The 19,415-nt window shown below is 43.7% G+C and overlaps 1 gene segment (V, D, J or C); it reads left to right on the top strand.

The window, feature by feature from the left end:
- Positions 1-19,415, top strand: part of LOC103301537 (T cell receptor alpha chain MC.7.G5-like) — a 316,135-nt gene that overhangs the window by 233,587 nt on the left and 63,133 nt on the right. The window contains 1 exon segment of the C gene segment in view: positions 15,987-16,043. Within this exon segment, the coding sequence occupies positions 15,987-16,043 (57 nt within the window).

The raw sequence follows: 19,415 nt of genomic DNA on the forward strand, positions 1-19,415 counted from the left end.
CACCATCAGCAAACTCCCACATCATGTCCTCACAGCCCAAATCAAAGAAAGGAGGCAATAGCACTCTGAGTCAATGGGGTGAGGACAATCTAAATGGATAAACCAGGTCCATCCAGGTAAAAACCATGAAAAGATTCCACACGACTTCATCTAGTATATGTAAAGAATGCTTGTTTCCAAAACATTCACATCTGCTACCTTGAGTCACATTAAAATGTTTCTCTGAATTTACTAAGAACAAAATATCACATTTCATTTTTCAAATGAAAAAAATATATATATGCCCCTCCATAAAGGTCTGTACCTTGTTCAAAGTCATCCAGTGAGGCAGGGATATTATTGGGAGCAGAACCAAGTTATCAAGAGTGCCACCCAAGTTCCTCTACAATAGCACACTGCATCCCCCAAACAAGAGCTAGGTGTGGATTTGAAGTTTCAGCTAGACCAGATTGTCTAAATATAGGATTATCCTTTATTTAGCATATGAATGAGCCACCCCCTGGCCTACTTTGATCACCAGAAAAAGACATCCTAGCACATCACAGGACCATGAATTTCTTCCACCAACAGGAGCCTTCAGAAAAGATTGAAGGCAGGAGCCAGATGGGGCTGTGGCTGCCTTCAGATCTGGGGCCATCACACTGTGAATTATAGTTTCCCTGGCAGCATCACGAGAGCCCTGAGGGAGACTGTTATGCACTCAGTAGGCAGCAGAATAGATGCCCTAGAGGCTGAGGCATTTGCCCAAGGCCTTTGGCTCCCTCACTCTGTTCTTTTCCTTCCTCTCTACAGTGACTGCTCTTCACTTGTCTGTTTTAAAGCCTCGCTAAACTGCTGCCCAAACAATCAGCTACAAAGCCGCCTAGGCTGCAGCTACAAGAGAGAGCCCTAGAGAGGCAGCACAGCACCCTGGCTCTGTCATTAACCTTGGGAACACCCTTCATCTCTCTTGGCTTCGGTGTATTTCCTATAAAACAATGTCTGAGACTTCCACTATTTCTAAGATTACACATAGTAACTCTAATAGTTGTCACAGCAGAGAATTCCGTGGAGGTAGAGGAAGGGGACACCGACTCCCAGGCTGAGGGTGTATCTATTTTGACATCACAGAGTTTGTTTTCCCCAGAGGTCATTCTCTTCCCTGGAGACACCACTGAGCTCCAAACTCGGGACTTTCAAACTAGAGTTCTGGGATTCACAGACATGTTTCTGGGAATATCCCAATGTTCTTCAGTGCAAGAAAAAATGTCCCCCAAATGAAGTAAGTGAACTGGAGGTGTCAACAGGCATCCAGGAGAAATAAAGTGGTTGCACTAGAAGACACAGAACAAATGGTAAATTGGGAGAAATGTGTTGAAGTAGATAACTTTGAGTCCAATTTGATTCTTAAAAAGAAAATGGAGCAGTTCACAAGAATGGATAAGTGATGGAGACTAAAATAAGGACACTTCTGATGGGTTCTCCTTAGACTGGCCCTTCGCCTGCATCATGCTGATACCCTCACAGCACACGCAACACATACTTGTCATGCCCACTCTTTATCAGGCATGACCTGAGTTCTGGAGACACAAAGATGACAATCCCTCAGACATTCCGTTCACCTTTCCCTACAGAAGGCACTCAGGTAACAAGGGGACACCGAGTCAGAAATGGGAGATTCTCTGCTCCATCTGAAGCCAGCGTGCTCCCCTGAATGGGACAGGCATCTTATAATTCAGCAGACAGGGTAGGGCACCTATAAGACCAAGTTGGCACACACATGACTAGGAAGAAGTGCCATGTCCAAGGATGTACTGGGTTTGTGCACAGACTTCCTGAGCACCTGCATCACCGTGGTGGGTTCATGGCACAGTAGTAAGTGGCTCTGTCTTCAGTCCTCACTGAGGAGATCACCAAGTGGAACGTTCGGTGGGCATGACTGTGCTGCACGGAAAACCGGCCCTGAGTAAAATCTGCGTCATAGGCCATATTATTATCCCTGTAAAGGATAAACTGAAAGAAATGATCTGGCCTGCTTCGGTACCAGTATAAATCTGGATTTAAGGACTGGGTGTCATAAGTACAGAGCAGTGTCACCTCACTGCCACTTGCCACTGTCTGGTTCAGGGATTTCTGGGTCACTTGGTAACACAGCGCACCCTTGTCTGTGAAGAGAAGAACCAAGGATTTAGTGAAGTCCTGCACCCCCAGCCACTGGGTCCAGCACAAGCCCGCCCAGAGGGAACTCAATGGGCAGAGGCAGGAGAAGGACACAGAGATAAAGGTCAAAGGCAGAGAATACCTGGAAAACTAGTGTAAGAGAGAAAGACGCCAAGTCAAAGAAAGGGAAATGGGATGGCAGAACAAGAGGGACATTAACAAGTGAATGTACTTACAGAAAAGCAAAAGGCTAAGGGTCACAATACAGATCATCTTCTTTTCATGTCAGAGCAGAGGGTATAGAATGAAACGGGGTCCTGAAACCTCTGAGGCCATCTTAGGGCTTCTGACAGGAAGGAGATCAGAAGGAAATGAGAAGAGACAGCAGCCCTGGCGGTCACGTGACTGAATTACTCCCTGACACAAATGCTTCCAGCCAAGGAAGCGTTGCTGTTGTTATTTTGGTCCTCAATCCATCTTGAGCTAGTACTTTGGTTAAAATAAAGAAAAGAAAAGAAATTACTTTTTTCAAAAAGACAGAAATAGAAATTGCAAGCCCAACAATCACATGCTTAGATATCAAATTGCTATAAAAGTGGCCTACCCTCTGTTTTTTTTCTTTTCTTTTTAATCCTCATCCGAAGATATTTTTTTCCATTGATTTTTAGAGAGAGTGGAAGAGAGTGAGGAGGGAGGAGAGAGAGAGAGAGAGAGAGAGAGAGAGAGAGAGAGAGAGAGAGAAACATCGACCATCAATGGGAGAGGCACATGGATTGGTTGCCTCACACACACACCCTTAGCATGTGCCCCTACAGGGACTAGGGAACCTGCAACCAAGGTACTTGCCCTTGCCCTTGACTGGGAATTAAGCCCGTGACCCTTCAGTCCTCAGGCCAACATTCTAACCACTGAACAAAACCCGCCAGGGCTACCCTCCGTTTCCATATGCTCGGATCACAGACTGGGGTGCCAGGATGTGGTCACACTCTGGCCATGGCACCACTGTAGAGGGGCACCTCACACAGCTGTGCACACTTGTACTTGGTAAATGGAATAAATGAACGAGTACCTTAGACAAGTACCTTACGCTTCTATGTAAAGACAGGGGTGAGAGGGATGGACAAAGTCAATTCTACTAGTAAATCTGTCTCAGCCCTGAATTCTAGAAATCTTTTACTTCTGTTTCTTAAGGACTGCGCTGACCCTGGGAGGGCTTGCTGCACCTCTCTCCTTGGGCCCTTTGCAGCACCCACTTGGCTCCAGCTGAAAAATTGTCCCCCAAAGCAGAGCTTCCCAACGGCCACACTGCCGTGAGTGGGTACAAGCTTGCTGAGACATAGTTCTGTGTGGCCCATGGGGTGGGGGCGCTGAAGTCCCTGCGGCCAGCTCTCCTAGCCACATCCCATGCGAATGCTGCTTTCTGCAAAAGCCAGGACATAACAAGAGTTGGGAAACACTGCCCTGAACAATAGAAGACTGACTAATCCATTCCTCCAAACCTAGGAGTGTACTGGGAGTGGTTCTAGGAATTCCTTTGACTCCCTTTCCCCCAATTCTGTAAGTTCTGTCCTCTCTGCCAGGGTGTCCTCAAAAATTGTAAACACACTTTAACATCTGATAGTTCAATTTTGAAAATGAAATGTACTTTAGTAAACACTGCCTTTATAATTATTCAAAGTGTGTATACATTTTGGGGGGACACCTTCTATATCTCCAGTCCCTCCATTTTCCTCATCTCCTGGACACCATCATTCCTTGTCAGGACCACTGACTGGGTCCCCTTGCTTCTGCTTCTGTCTCTGGGCAACCTCTTTTCCAGGTGTTTATGGAATAAATCCTGATGCCAGCTGGACTTCCTTTCCTGGGCCTGTAACTCCCTGCAAATGGTCTGATCCCTGCCTCCTGCCCAGCCTCCCGGCTCGTCCTCTCCTCCCTCTCTTACTCCCCTCAGCTGCTGGGGCCTTCCTTCTGGTCCTCTAGCTGCCTCGCTCTTCTAGCTGCTTGACACTCTGGTCTGAGTTCTTCACAAACCTCAGCTCAAAGAGGCTTTTCCACCTCAAGTAAATTAGTCACCCCCACCGACCCAGAGTCACCCTCAGTTATACCTCCTTCTTATTTTCTCTCACATTTGTTATTTGTTTTGTCCATCTCACACCAGCCCCCAACATGCACACACCATAATGTGAGCTCCATGAGGGCAAAAACCTTGTTTATCTTTTCACTGATATATCCCCAGCATTATGTCTACCACATAATTGACAATCAATAAATATATATTTGTGGAACAACAGAATGCAACTTTGTTCACTTAACAACTCACCATTGGCATAGAGAAGGTTTCAGATTTAGCAATAAAAATGCAAGACACCCAGTTAAGTTTGCATTTCAAATGAACAACAAAAATTAGTCATATTTGGGACATATTTGTACTTTTAAAAAGTAGTCATTGTTTATCTGAAATCCACATTTCACTGGGCATGTTGTATTTTACCCAGCAACCCTAGGCATGGAGAATTCCAAAAGTGAACAGCAGGCAGTCCGAAGTCCCAGCATGAACGCCTCCCACAGGGGCTGTCCCACTGGAGCAACTGCTGCCCAGACCTGCACTGCCGCCTACAGGCAGGGGTCCCCTCCACAGGGACCCAGCCTTCTGCTGGCAAAGGCCATTTAGAACTTCCAGGTCTCTGACACCCATAGGCTCTGCCAGTTCCCACCCAGGCTCCTGGTGACTGTCCTTGTTCTAAAGGTGTTGCCCAGCCTTGATATTTATAAGAAAACCAAGTGTTCCTGCCTAATCTGGGTGATAACAGTTTTCAAATTAAAGTTCCGTTCCTCTTCTGACTGTCCCACCTCAATTACATCTGACTACATCTGAGAACGGAGAAGAGGGCTCCAGATACCCTTCCAAAGAGGGACACACCCTCCCCTAATGCTCCGCATGGAAGGTTCAGACACTGAGACCTCCTTCAGGTGGCAAAAGCATGACTCTCCTCACACGGTGTCCTCCCAACACACCTTGAAAGGCATCCCTTTAGGAAGGGCACCTCTCAGAACAGCAGCTCAGAATCATGGCTAAGAGTGAGGCTCTGTCACACTCAGAAACAGAGAGTGGATTGGTGGTTGCCAGGACTGTGATTGGGGGATGTGAGGAGGATGGGGAGATTTTAGTCAAATGAGTACAAAGTTCCAGTTACATGATTAACAAGTTCTGGGGATCTATTGTATAGTCTGATGATTATAGTTAATAATACTGTATATATACTGGAAAGTTGCTAAGAGGGGAGATCTTAAATGTTCACACCACAAAAAAGAAATGGTGATTATCTGACATGATAGAGGTGCCATGGTGGTAATCACTTTTCAACATATAAGTGCATCAGATCAATGCATGGTGCACATTAAAATTACACATTGCAATATGTCAATTACATCTCAATAAAGCTGGAATAATTAAAAATATAATTTTTAATTGAAAAAAAAGGTTGAGTCCTAAAGCTAGACTGCCTGTGTTCAGATCAGCCTTAGCATTTACTTTCTGTGCAACAACATACACGACCCAATTTTTCCAAGTGTCAATTTCTCCATCTGTAAAATGGAGATAATAATTATAGCTTTCTAACAGGGCTGTTGGAAAATTAAATGAAATAACACATGCAATTCAACAGCAAATAATCTAGAAATGTTAGGCATTGCCGTTGCTATTGTTTTTTATTAAATAGATTGATGAATATAGTTCCTGAGAGCTTTACTCTCATCAAAGATGTTCAGAGAAAAGATGCTGAGTGAATCTGAAAAGTAAAGTTGAGAGATCTGACAAAAGACATGTTGATCAATGGGGAAAAAAAATAAAAAGGTGAACCACATCTGTAATTTTCTGTCAGTGCTGCAAGCACGTCATAGCGCTCTGTGCTCCCCAAAGACCTGAAACAGCTGTGCTCTTCCCAAATCCGTAAGAGCATTGGGAGCAAGAGAAACACTCCTTGTAGCCACTGTCCTATGTCTTCCAAAAGTTCACAGGCTTGTTCAGGAGAGACCACAATGTATAAATGAGTGGCCCCCAAAGTTTCAGGGTAAGAAGGACTCTCAATGCTGAGGGGAGGGAGAGTGGAGAGAGGTGGAGAAGGATATAAGGGGGATAAATGGTGATGGAGACTTGACTTGGAGTGATGAACACACAATACAGTGTACAGATGATGTGTTGTAGAATTGTGCACCTGAAATCTGTATACTTTTGTTAACCAGTGTCACCCCAGTAAATTCAATAAAAGGGGAGAGAGAAAAAAGACTCTCAAGATTGAATGATCTGTTACAGACTTACTGCCCTTGAATTTCTCTACCACGTCTCCTTTAAACCTACTGACATCTGAAGTCTGAGCAGCTCCCCAAAGCAGTGAGTGCCCTGCACTGCCTCTCAGTAGCCAAAAACCACCACTCAAGAGGGGGCCCTTGAACCTGGCAGGGTCCAAGGGATTTTGTAAACAAGGCTACTTTTGTCCCACTGCTTGGATCTTGATTACTATTCTCTCTGATAAAAGGGGCTTTTTCCTCCCCATTTCCTCTGAGGTGGGCAACTTTGTTTTTGACCTTGTAGCGCCCTCTACTGCTCTAATTAGCCCATCTCCTTAAGTAAGTCATACTGGATGTCGACAGAAAATAGGTCAGGAGAGGAAAATATTCTTTGTTCACAGCTTGAGTCAAACAAAGCTGCTGCTTCTGTTACCATTCCCCTTTCAACCCTGAGATTGGCAGCTGCTTCTCGGTTGGCCCAAAGGGCTCATTCTCCCCAGTCACTCAAAAAAGACTGTCTTTGAGAATATGAGACAACACCCTAAAAGGGTAGATTGACATTTGTCTGGCAACAAAATACTTAATGCAATAGCAAAGGGCACAGGGAAATCTCTTTGGCTGGATATGGACAAGTGCATCTCTTTTTCATGAGAGAATAGGAACGTGACTGAGAAGGAAAAGCTTTAATATGTCTGACAGTATGGGAGTGAGTGGTCTAGAAAAGAGTTTCTGCATCACTTTCTTCCTGCACCACATTCCATTCCAAGACCCCAGGAGGCCTGGGCTGATGGATAAAGGAAGCATGCCTGGGAGGGATTGACATCCAGCAGTCATATTCCATCCCCAGGACCTTTGTTTGGGGGAAAGGTCTTGCTGAAGGCCCTTTGGGCCAGAACAATAATGAGGAACCCTACCATGGTTTGTTGCCCAATGCCCTCTACAAAGCTGATGTTTAAAGGAAAGTTGTGAAGAAGACAGGATACTCCATGGTGTTGCTGTTGCCACCTCTGCAAAGCCTGTGGAAAGAAGTCTTGGTCCAACCAGGTTAGTGATACGTTTCACGATGGGGTTGTGAGGAACCTGGCCTGACTTTTGCCAACCAGACTTATCAAGCCTTCTATAGGGTTTTCTCTCCAGTTATCCCTTAGAGCAGGGAGGACAAACAGGTTATATCTCAATTACCAAGAGTTGGCAATTGGTTGTGGCTCTCGAGAGCACATTGTTAAGAAGGATTGTGAGGCCATATTTAGACTCAGAGGAAAAGAATGATGTGTTTATTAGCAATATCTGCCATGAGAGCAGGAGCAGCAGGTAGCACCACACTGTTTTGCATTTGCCATCCCTGCCCTGGATGTCATTTCTGTAATGAGTCCCACAGAGAAAGAATAATCAGAGTCAACTCTCTGTTGGATTATCCTTTTAGTAAAGGACAAATTTTTAAATCTCTATCTTTCCCTTGTCTTTCCTGGGATCTAATGAGCCATTTCTCCCACTATCTATTGTTGTTGCCCGCAGCCTAAGAAATTAGATGTTTAAAATTAAGATGCTCTATATCTCTCTCTAAAATCAAACTGTGCACCAACACCAATCACCTCCCTTGAATGGTATACCCACTGTTTAACAGGGATAATCATACTTGGGTTGGTCAGGAGACCCTCTAGGGATGGGGACTACTCAGGCAAGGTCCTTATTTCCCTGAGTCACATGAAGAAAGCAGCAGAAAACAGTACTGAGACTCAGGTCTACCCACCTACCTGACCTTGAGCAAATTTTTCCCTCAGGACTTCAGCTTTTTCATCTTCAAAATGAAGGTGTTGGTCCAGGCAGTTGCAAAGTTCCCTTCCAGGTCCTGCATTCTAGGATGATAAAGTTTAAAGCTGCAGATATGATCTAAGAGAATTATTAGTTTATATCTCCCTGTGCGTGTTGCTCGAACTCCTCATTGCCTAGCGGGGGGTGGGGGGAGCGAAACATGCTTCTTCATTCGGGGGTAGCCTAATTTCTTAATTCAATATGTGTGACTCATCAGAGCTTGGAGGTTCATGCCCAGATGCCAACTTGGAATCTGTTATTATTGCATCTGGGAGAGAGAAAGTGCTGAAAACAGCCTTTGGTGAAAACATCAATTTGGCACCACCCTCATCCTCCTCTCCCCAAAAAAGAAGGTTCTGCATGGTGTGATAACATTTGATATCTTATTTATCATCTTTATCCTGAAATGACCTTTGCCCCTGTACTATTTTTGCTCTGAAAGAGGGAAGAAGGACAGATCTTTCCCAAGGGAGATGGGCTCCTGTGGGGGACAATGAGGTGGCTCAGCCTAGGGAGGAAAGAGAACAGAGTTGATGCCACATCCCTTTCAACCATGCTGACGCTTCTGGTTTTTGTAAAGGTGCTCACTCCTGTGGGGATGCAATTAACACAAAACTGGCATTTGGAGCCTAGACTAGAAGAATCATGAAATTCAGCAAGTAATACCTGGCAGAATTAATTCTTTTCATCTGAAAATTGTCAGAGATATTCAAGTGTTTTTTTAAGGAATAGGAACAAAAGGTGAATATTTAATACATTCAGTTTAATAAATATTTATGAAGTGCCTGCAGTTTTCCCCAGGGATCATCTGGCCAGTTTCTGAGGAGTCGTGGTCAATGCTCTAAGAGAGGAGGGGGGTTTGCCAGTTGGCCAGAGACTGGATGCACAAGAAGAGATTTTTACCTTTGAGACTCAGACCCAGTTAATTGTGGCCCTGAGTAAGCAGCACCGCTTCAGAGGGAAAAGGTGTGCACAACATGTGGATAATTTAAAACACCAGGTAATAATCAAAAATGTTATTTTGTGACTGGCTTTAACATGTGTTTGATTATTTTGTATGGCAGGCTTATCTTTTCAATTTTAAGTTTTCTTGAGCTGCTCTGTAAAGCTGGGGGACAGCTTTTCAAGAATCATACATTTCTGAAATTAGGCTCCCAGCTGTCAAACATAGGAGAAGTGGCACTTTTTTGTCTTTCCAATAAATGAAAAAGAGGAGGCCTGGCATCCTTTGCACACTTGATGCCCACAGGGGTCTCCTTCCCTGCCATAGGCCAGGCCAGTGGTGAACCACCAGGCATTATGGCTCTTACAGGGTCGGCAGCAAGAAACGGCCTACCGGTGTTCAGGGTCTGGGGGTCTCAGCTGCCTGTGAGGCCAGAGAAGAGTTTTGGGCCACCCTGACATGGTCAGTCCTCCCTACTCATAGCCACCCTAAATGGCCTTGCTCACAAAGCTGGCCCCCTGTTGTGCCCTTAACCACACTAGAGATAGGCTGTGATCTGAGAAGAGGAAGCCGCAGCTCAGCCGTAAGAGGGACTTTTAGTAAAGGGCCCCGGCACTGTGTGAGGAACACTGAGAAACCCATCTTTGGGAAGGGGACTCAGTTAGTTGTAAGCCTGGGTGAGTATCTCCATTCAGACGTCAAATTAGCAGAAGCCCCTCCATATCTAACACCTGACCATCAGGGAGCTGAAATTCTTGGCCAAATGTTGAATTCCCTTATTTCATGGGGAAAGGCTGTAAAGATCAAACCACCTTTCCTGTGGGTAAGCAAGAGTCTGGTTTATGTAAAGGCATCAACTCCTGTGGGAAGGAAGGAAATAGGAAATTTACATTTGGAACCGGGACTCAAGTGAGAGTGAAATTTAGTAAGTACTAGCTTTAAACCAAAGGTGTCGGTTTCCTTGGTATGGTATTTTTAATTAATTATTGATTGATTGATTGATTGATTTCTCTGGAAGCTCCAAAGAAAGGCCACTTCTCTCTGAGGATTTGGTTCCAAAATTCTGACTTCAAATTTCTAAAAGGGTCAAGTATGAAGGCAGGTGGTTGGCTTGGAAAACTCTAATTCCCTATGTAATATGTAGAGATCTACTTTTCTTTTGTGTGCTTATTTGTTTTATTCTATTTAGGAAATGGGAAGGAAGACTACGCACCCTGGAGGGGAAAAACATTCCAACAGCATTTTTAGATAAATTAGATACAGAGAATCAAATCAAAGAGTATCAGCTCCTAAGTCTTTAAAGATGATCTAACTCACCTCTTTAAGTTTGCAAATGAGGGCAGTGAAATTCAGAGAGATTTGTGAACTTGCTCAAGATCACACAGCTGAGCTTGGTCCTGGGCAAAGCCAAGACCACTCATGGCTCTGACTAGGCCAGACTCAAAGGAGAGAAAAGATCATGGTCCTTGGCCATGGCAGCTTCATTTGTACCCCAAATATTCTCTATCGAAAACTTAGTAAGCTCAAAACAGAACCCCAGAATTCTGAAGGGAGATAAAAATTACTGGATGCCTGTTGGGGACAACAATCTAGCTGACATAGAGGCAAGAGCAGAACTTGATGTTAGAGAAGAAGGGCAGCCATCTGCAGACTGAGGCAGGGAGTAAAAAAGCCAAAATGAAAATGCTGATCTTGTCTTCAGACAGTGACTATGACCATCAAACACTACCTATAAATTTTGCAGAACTAATTTCTTTCCCAGCAGGAGTTCATATTCTATGATAGATTGCATCAGCTGTGCAATTGCTTTGGACCACAGAATATGTATACAGAATTGGCTTGCTGAGCCTGCTGGTGTCTTAAAGTGGCAATCACATCTCTGGACATGCCTCTCAACCCTGAAGGTCTGGGCTACCAGAAAGAAAGACATCATCACTTATCTTGACTTCAGGGTTTGGAGGTTGAAGAAAAACATTAGTTCTTGGGAAGTTCTGGAAAGATGGCTTCATTACGTTGACACCACAGGTTTTTGCAAAGCCCCTCGGCACAGTGTTCAGCAAACCGGTGGTTTTAAGATCACATTTGGGAAGGGAACTCAGCTCACAGTGAATCTTGGTAAGTAGAGGAGAGCATTGAACCCTCTCTTGAATGTGATTTGAGATCCTTTTTACTCCCATTAATGGGAATGTGGCTTCTTGGCCTATCTCTGCTAATATTCAAGTCCTGTCTGGTTGAAAAGTGCCCTCTCCACCGAAATGGTCCAATTATGGGGGTGCACCCATGCATGCAGTTTTTACTAAATGCTCACAAAATCACTTACTCCCCTCATCAGACTGCTTGCTGGCTCTTCTCTTACCCTCAAACCCCTCCTGGTTTATCAGTTAAAAGAAGAGAAGTGCCCAGGGACTTAGAGATTTTTAGGTAATCATGAAAAGAGGAGTGTGGACAATGTGTTTGGATTCTTGGGAGGAAATAATTATTTATAAACTGCTTACTCTAAGCTAGGCAATGCACTGCCTGTTTTCTACCCATTATCACATTCAACACTTATACCAGCTTTGTGAATTAGGTGTTGTTGTTATCCTCATCTTATAGAAGAGAACTTTTTAATATTTGTATAGAAACACAAGGAGGTTGAGTAGCTTTCTCAAGTAGATCCAGAAAATATAGAGGACCTGGAATTTAGTTCTTGGCACTCAGATTCCAGAGTTAAATATTTATTAATGGAAGGTTTATGTTATGGGGGGAGTCAATGGTGGTTTAGTCTCTAAAGTTGCTAAAGTAATTCCTACAGAAGTGTGCTGTCATCCTAATCCTTACAACAGCATCACCAAGCAGTTATCACTCTTCCCACTTGGCAGATAGGGAAACTGAGGTCCAAAAAGTTAAGCAACTTGCCTTGACCCCAAAGTCTGAGCTATTTCAAATTAATTGCAACTGCCAAACAGCTAGGTTGGTTAATTAATTAACTAATTAATTTAAGGCAACAACCTAAGTGGATGTTAGGTAAAGATTGATTACATTTTTCAATAGTTCCTCTCACTTTTCAAGAATAATCATGCAATTGCATCACCACACAGCATTGTGTTTCTGGCTTTGTGCTCCCCCTGAAAGGGCAGGAGCTGTGGCTCCCAGGGCCTGGTGGGTGGGTCTTGGCAGTATTTGTAAAGCAGTGTGTGGGGGTGTAACTCAGAGTGGATCTGAAAAAGTCTCCTTTGGAAAGGGAACGAAACTGACAGTAAAACCAAGTAAGTTTGGGTAACTAATGATTCCAAATTTCTCTCTGGAACCCTGATTCCTAAACTTTCCATTCTGTTTTACAACCCAAGTCCAAACCACAGCAGCCCATTGATGGACCCCAATTCAAACAACCCCTGATTGTGTACCTACCTCTTGCAGGACACTGCTGTTTCCCCTCAAATGCTCTTTTATCTAACGGACGAGAATGACAGTGCTAGTGAAGCACTGAACTAAGGAGCCAGACTCTTAGAAAGCTTAATGTCTTATTACAATTGAAGGGATTTTCCATGGGACTAAGAAAAAATCTCTCTGAGCCTCTATTTTCTTCCTCTGTAAAAAGGGGAGGCAATTCCAACTCCTGCTTCACCAAAACAGGTGTGCGGTGAGGTTTCCAGTGAAGTGATAATAGTGCAAGGGAAAAGGAGGGCCCGCATGGTCCATAAACTCTACCACCAGACCCTCATTATAAAGAACTGGTTTTATACAAGCATTTAGATAGCAAGGGGGGTTTAGGCAACTGGGTTTTTGTAGAGTCTCGTATCAATGTGTGATGTAGGAACCAATAATAAGTTGACATTCGGAAAAGGAACGACTTTGAGTGTTAGACCAGGTATGTTTTAAAGATCACTTGTTTCTAAACATAAGCCACTGCTCTTAGAAATTCAGCGTAAGATCACTGGGTTACTCACCCAGTTATTAGCATTTTGGGGGCTTGGTGCCATGTGTCTTTCTGGTGAAAATGATTATGAGGACAACTTCTGACTGGATCCTCTTTACAACTGTCTCTTCAACACCTTTAAGCACTTGGGAAAGTTAAGCTTGTTTTTGTTATTGTTGGAAATGCACATCTGACAAATGGAATCTGAATTGAAGTTTCAGTGCCTAGGGGAAGAAAGCATTTAAAAGAAAAGGGAGGGCGAGATGGGACAGATGGGAATAAAGCACACAGCAATGGCAGGGGATGTGCCATGCAACCTGATCCAAAAGGAGACAGTGAGACTTAGCTTCCAGATGTAAACAACTGAACCATGCTCATGTTATCTACCTTGTCTTCCCAAGGCCTCCACGTTGGTTCAATTGGGGGGTGGGGGAAAGAAGAATTGTTTAATCCCATAATACTCAAAATCTTGGAGCCAAGCTAGCTGGGTAAAGCCATGTAAGATTTTCTGGTGCTGACATTGATAACAAGTTGATATTTAAGGAAAGGGTAAGATTAAAAGAAAATATTCAAAATAGAAAGATCATTGCCCTAGCCAGTTTGGCTCAGTGGATAAAGCATCAGCCTGCAGACTGAAGGATCCCGGGGTTCAATTCCAGTCAAGGCACATGCCTGGATTGCGGGCTTGATCCCCAGTAGGGGACATGCAGGATGCAGCCGATCAATGATTCTCTCTCATCATTGATGTTTCCATCTCTCCCTCTCCCTTCCTCTCTGAAATCAATTATATCTATATAAAGATCGTGAACTTCTAAAAACAGGCCCATGGCACTGTTACACGCTGTGTTTCTAATTGAGACATTTTTATCTTTTCCCTAGCTAAGCTCTGCATCAGAGAAGCCCCTTTGATACCCACTCATTTCTGTTCTCCTCAGTGAAAAAGTAGTAACTAAGCTTAGAAGTGTAAGAAGATTCCATAATCCAATTGCAAGGACAATCCTTCTCTCTATCTTGCAATACCCAAGAGGGATATTTTGAGCACTGCCCACCATTCTCAAAACAAACCTAATTTCCATTAACTTGAATGCAGCTGAAATTTTGCTCCATGATGAAGTCTATTTACTATAATGGAAGCTCATCCCAGAAAATTGTTTGGGGTGTACCTTTTGCTTACAATTCCCAAGAGATACCAACTACCTGGTGGGTACCTCAAAGTAAACCTACTTTCATGGTCAAATTATTATTCTTATTCAAAAGACTAGGATCAGATGAGTATTATATTAGCTCCAAGTGACCTCCCAGAAGTCCTTTTGCCTAAACAGCATAAGATTTTTAAAAGCATGTTCATGCTGACCTGTGTGTCCAGTTGCCAGAGCAGGTGGGTCAGCTGCTATCTTTCCAGGTTGGGGTGGATATTTAGAGTCCTCCAGATATTAGAAATGATAATCAGGAAAAGCACATGCCATTCCATTTTTATTTATAAATCTCATCTCTCCCAGAGAACTGTTATAAACTTTCTCCCAAAGGTGTTATATTCATCCTTCTTTTGGTTCCTTTATTTGTGATGTGTAGAGATGAAATATTGGTGGAGATTCAAAACACATCCATGAGATTTACTTTGAGCTTTGCCTGTCATAAAAAGTCTAAGAATGAAAGATGTGGGAAGCTGACATTTTGGAACTAGGTTAAAAAGGAAATCCAAATTAATCCCAAGAGCAATGCTCCGTAGATAGTCATTTAGACATTAAGCACATCAATCCTGTAAACCTGGTTGCTCGGTTGGCTGGACTGCCCCTATCTTGGACTTGCCTGGAAGAGTAATAATAACTTGTTCACTCCGGCCCTGTCTTGGGAAAACAGAAATGTCAACCTCTAGCCCTAAAAATGCCTTGTGATTTGGTTTATTTCAATAGAGTTTATCATTACACACAGTGTTCTGGAAGTAATATAAAAGTGCATTAGTACCTCCTACAAATGGAAATGAAATGTAAATGTAGATTGTAAGTATACAACTGCAGTAAATAGCAAAGGGGGAAATAGATGAAAAGATGAGACCACATTTTTCTAATCCTAAAGGGGATGTTTCTATAAATAGTTTAAAACTATTGGAGAGGAGGGGGAGGAAGAAGGAGGAGAACAGAGGCAAACAGATTTTCTCCTAATCTTCTTCACTTTGCAAAATTGGAAATTGTTTTTTAATCAAATTTCCTGAACAGAGGAAAGAAACCTCATCTGTTTTCAGACTAAAGGGCACATGGGTGGGTTTCTCCTAGAAGTGATCTTGAGGCGGGCTCCCTACGGTGACAAGTGCTGGCAATGTCCTGGGGCCAGAGGGGTGGTGGGGCAGGGGAGGAATTAGCACAAAAATGAGTTCAATTAAGTGTGCAGGGACAAGAAGGTCTCACGGGGCAGGATTTCCCCTGGATTTTCTGCCTTGACACCTAAACTTTCCTGTTTTAGCCTGGCGGATTAGATCCCAGACCAGCAGGTCCTAGGATTCAACCCAGAAACTAAGGATGAAGCCAACTCAGCCTTACTCAGGAGACCTGTCATATTCTGATTTTAAACGTTCTTTTAATTCAGCTGTTTTTAGGGGGAGCTCTGAAAAGACTGAAAGAATGTTTTTTTAAAAAGGTTAGAATTGTATGAAGTGGAATAAAGATGTTAAATATTTGGCTGGCAAAGAGATTCAATATCTGGTACATGTCTACAAAGGAGACTTTGTCAAGGAGAAAATAGGAAGCTCCAATGGGACACTGTCCTGAACCTATCTGGCTTGTGAGATTCAGGCCATTGTCCACAGCAGCTGGGGCGCTAGGAGAGCAGATCGGGTCTCCTCCTCAAGGGGGAGAAGGAGAGGGGACTTGTGTGAGGTTTGTGTAAAGCTGTTTGCTGTGGTGTATACAGGGAGTGGAGGCCAGAAGCTGGTATTTGGGCAAGGAACCAGGCTGACCGTCAACCCCAGTGAGTATGAAAGGGGGAAGCTACGTGGGCTCCCTCCAGCCCTTTCCTTCTAAGCCTTGTCCTGCAAGTTCCCCTGGAGAGGGTTTGCCTAGTCCATCATAGGGAAGGAGACCAGGAAAGCCAAAAGGCCCTCCAACTTCTCCCTTTGAACCTGTCCCTTTAAAAGCTCACTCGCTCTGCTCCCCGTCTGCATCTGCAATCAGTTTCCAGTCAATCAGAATTTAGTGAGTTGATGTGAGCAATTTCAAGAAATAGCCCTGAAGTGCAATAAAGTAGAAACTGTGAGTGCCAGCCAGGGGTAGACAATGAGGGAAGAAAAATAGGTGGATTACTAAAACTAAAGTGGCAGCTTAGACATAAAGAGAAGAAAAACAATACAAATTTTAAAAATAAATAATGTGTATATTTATCAGGGCTCCATTGCCTTCTGGAAGCCCAGCTCCTGCCTGCAGCGGCCACCTTGTGGACTTTCAGGTTAGTGCTGGGTTGCAGGTCAAAATCGTATTGACCGCCCCAGGGCCCTTCTGCAAAGAGCAGCTCCTGTTTGTTTTTGTAAAGTGCCCCCTGACTGTGAGAATAGTGGAAGTGGCAGCTATAAACTGACATTTGGAAAAGGAACTCTCTTAACTGTGAATCCAAGTAAGTTTGAAGGGACTAACCAGGGTGGGGGTAAAGGGAATTCAAAGCACTTCTTTCTTCTCATTTAAATTATTATCCCCCCCCAAACATCCCAGCTTAGTTTCTAAATCTAAGACATGGGAAGACATGGTCCACATCAGAGAGATTAGAACTCCATTGTACAAAGACTAAATTACCTTCAGCTAAAAAACATTCCTATCATCCATCTTAAACAAGATTATAGGTTCAGGGAGAAAAATTGAATACAGGATCCTGAGAGATTCAGCTAAAGCCAGGGAATGTTTGCCAAAAGGAGAGAGAGAGGAAATTGGCATATTGTGACTATGCAAATTCAGGAGACCAAATATAAATCTTCCTGAGGCAGATACTAAAACTCCCCCTAAATTTATCTCCAAAAGAATGGGACCCTGCAATTTTATTAATGAATGCTGGAAATTCTACAGACAGATTTTTTCCTTCTTTTCCCTTCATGTTTTCTCTCTTAAAGGAACTGTTCTCAATCCCCAGTCCAGTAACTGAGGTCTCTATGGGTGGAACTGTCTGGTTAACTCAGGCAGAGCATTAAACCTCTCTTTTCCTCAGTTACCAAAATCATTGACTGAGCCTTCATTTTACTTAGTTCAACTGCAGAGAGAGGGGAGAAACTCATTTGTCCTCTGGGTTGTGAGAATAGAGCAGTACACTCTCAAATATACACCCACCTTCCCATAATGATAATGATGTATGTAAGTACTTGGAAAAGCTTAAAATGCTATAAAATTGCTATTGGCACTTCTTGAAAATCTGTGTTTCTGATGGGTTTCTGAGAGTGGTGCTTATGAACGAATGCTGGGAAGACTGGCTTGATATACAACTTGGGTAAAGTGGAGATGAGGAAAACCTGTTGAAGCACCCCAGTCTCCTTTGATATGAGCTGAGTGCCCTGGCTGCAGCATTTTTAGATCTGCTTTCCGTGATTAGGAGAGCACGCAGCACTGGGAAAAGCGTGTTGCAAAACACAGCCCAGTCAGAGCTCTTGAAGAGTGGCTCATGGGGTGATGCAGTGCAGGTGGCACTGAAGGGGTTAATGCAGCCTGGTAGCAGCTGGCTTGGAATGTTCTGGGATAGGCCCTGAAGAACACATAGTGTGGTTAGCCATGAAGTTGTCATGCGCAGAAGTGCCTTGCTCAGCAGGGGGCAAAACCAGCACAACAAAAACAATGAATAATACATATCATTGTTAAATCCCATGCATTCAGCAATCTCTGAGGGTCTATCTAATTAACCCTTCAAGGGAATTCTTATGAACATCCTGGAGACTGAAGGACCTCCCTTCTCAGAGGGTGGGCAGTCGAGGCTGGGGACTTCTACAGGAGGTTTTGTGTTTGGTGTCTTGCTAGAAACACACCAGAATACATATAGAAGCTGGGAGGCCTTCTCAGCACTTGGTTGACCTCCACACTTTAAAATGTGGACAAGAGGCCAGTGAGTTTGACGGCCTAACCACGCAAAGGAAATATCTATGCAGGGCAAGCATCCTTCCAGAGCACTGAACAGTAATTGTACGCCAGATTTCCCATGCAATGGACTCTATATGCAGAGCTACAAGGCAAGGCTGGAGTCCAAGGCACCCATGCTTAAATTCTGTTTTCCAGTCAGCAGAACACAGAGGTTATTGCCACGGCAGTACATTGGCGCCGTCTGTTTGAGGGCTTCTGCTGAGGGCAGGCATCTGAGTTTGTTTATGTCCTGATGTTATGGCAGCTGGAGTAGAGTGTAGGGTAGGGAAGAGATGGGAAGAGTCGCTTGAATCCCTGACTGCTATGCTTAAAGCAGATAGACATATCTTTGTTGCTAAATAATAGCCTTTTTCTCTCACCCTTTTCATGTTGATAAGCAAGCTAAAGCTTTGACCCTTTGCTGATTAAGTGGTTGCTTAAAGAGGCGACTAGAGAGACTAGCACAAATTTAGTCCAGACAGTTTAGTTTAAAAGTTGAATGCAATTAAAGAGCTAAGTATTTGTTTTTCACATTCTTTGGGGATACAGTTTGATCACCATTGTGCCAATAATGAGACTTTATTGATTTTGCTTCTTCCACCTTTTGGGGCATCCACCAGACACAGCCTAGGAGACCCCCAAGCTTCCTATGGTTGTGAATGTCAACAATGGAAGCTGTGTTAGGTCAAAGGAAGACATTTACAGCAACCTCAAGTAAAGATGCAGAAGCCTGCCTCTACCAGGGGCCTCACTTAACGCTACCACTATGGCTGCACTGGGAGGTCAGGACACTTCTCATAGGGTGACCAGATGTCCCAGCTTGCCTGAGATTGAGAGGCTACCCAAGATAAAGGTATTTCTTTGCTAAACCCAGAACAGCCCAGAACAGCTAATCACCATAACAAAGCTCAGGTATAAACTTTCTGTGAAATGCCACTAACATTTCACCAAGTTCAAAACTGACAGAAAAGCCACTCTGTGAAAATAGGCTGAGTTTAATGTGCCCATCCTTTTCATTTCTTATGCTGGGGCATGAAGGGAGGCTCTGGAGACTGTTTCAAGAGGCTGGAGCCTCAACTCATCTAATTCTAGTCAGCCTCCAGAAAGCTGAACACTCTCCTCCTGTCTTCTTCTAATCAATTCGTTGGCATCAGAAATGTGTGATACCTCGAAGGAAGGGGAGGACATGTCTTGAAAACTGATCAGAGAAATTGCCCTGAAAATGATGCTGTAAAATGGAAATGAGACCTTTAGA

This window comes from Eptesicus fuscus, chromosome 5, assembly GCF_027574615.1.
Source record: "Eptesicus fuscus isolate TK198812 chromosome 5, DD_ASM_mEF_20220401, whole genome shotgun sequence".
Taxonomy (NCBI): Eukaryota; Metazoa; Chordata; class Mammalia; order Chiroptera; family Vespertilionidae; genus Eptesicus; species Eptesicus fuscus.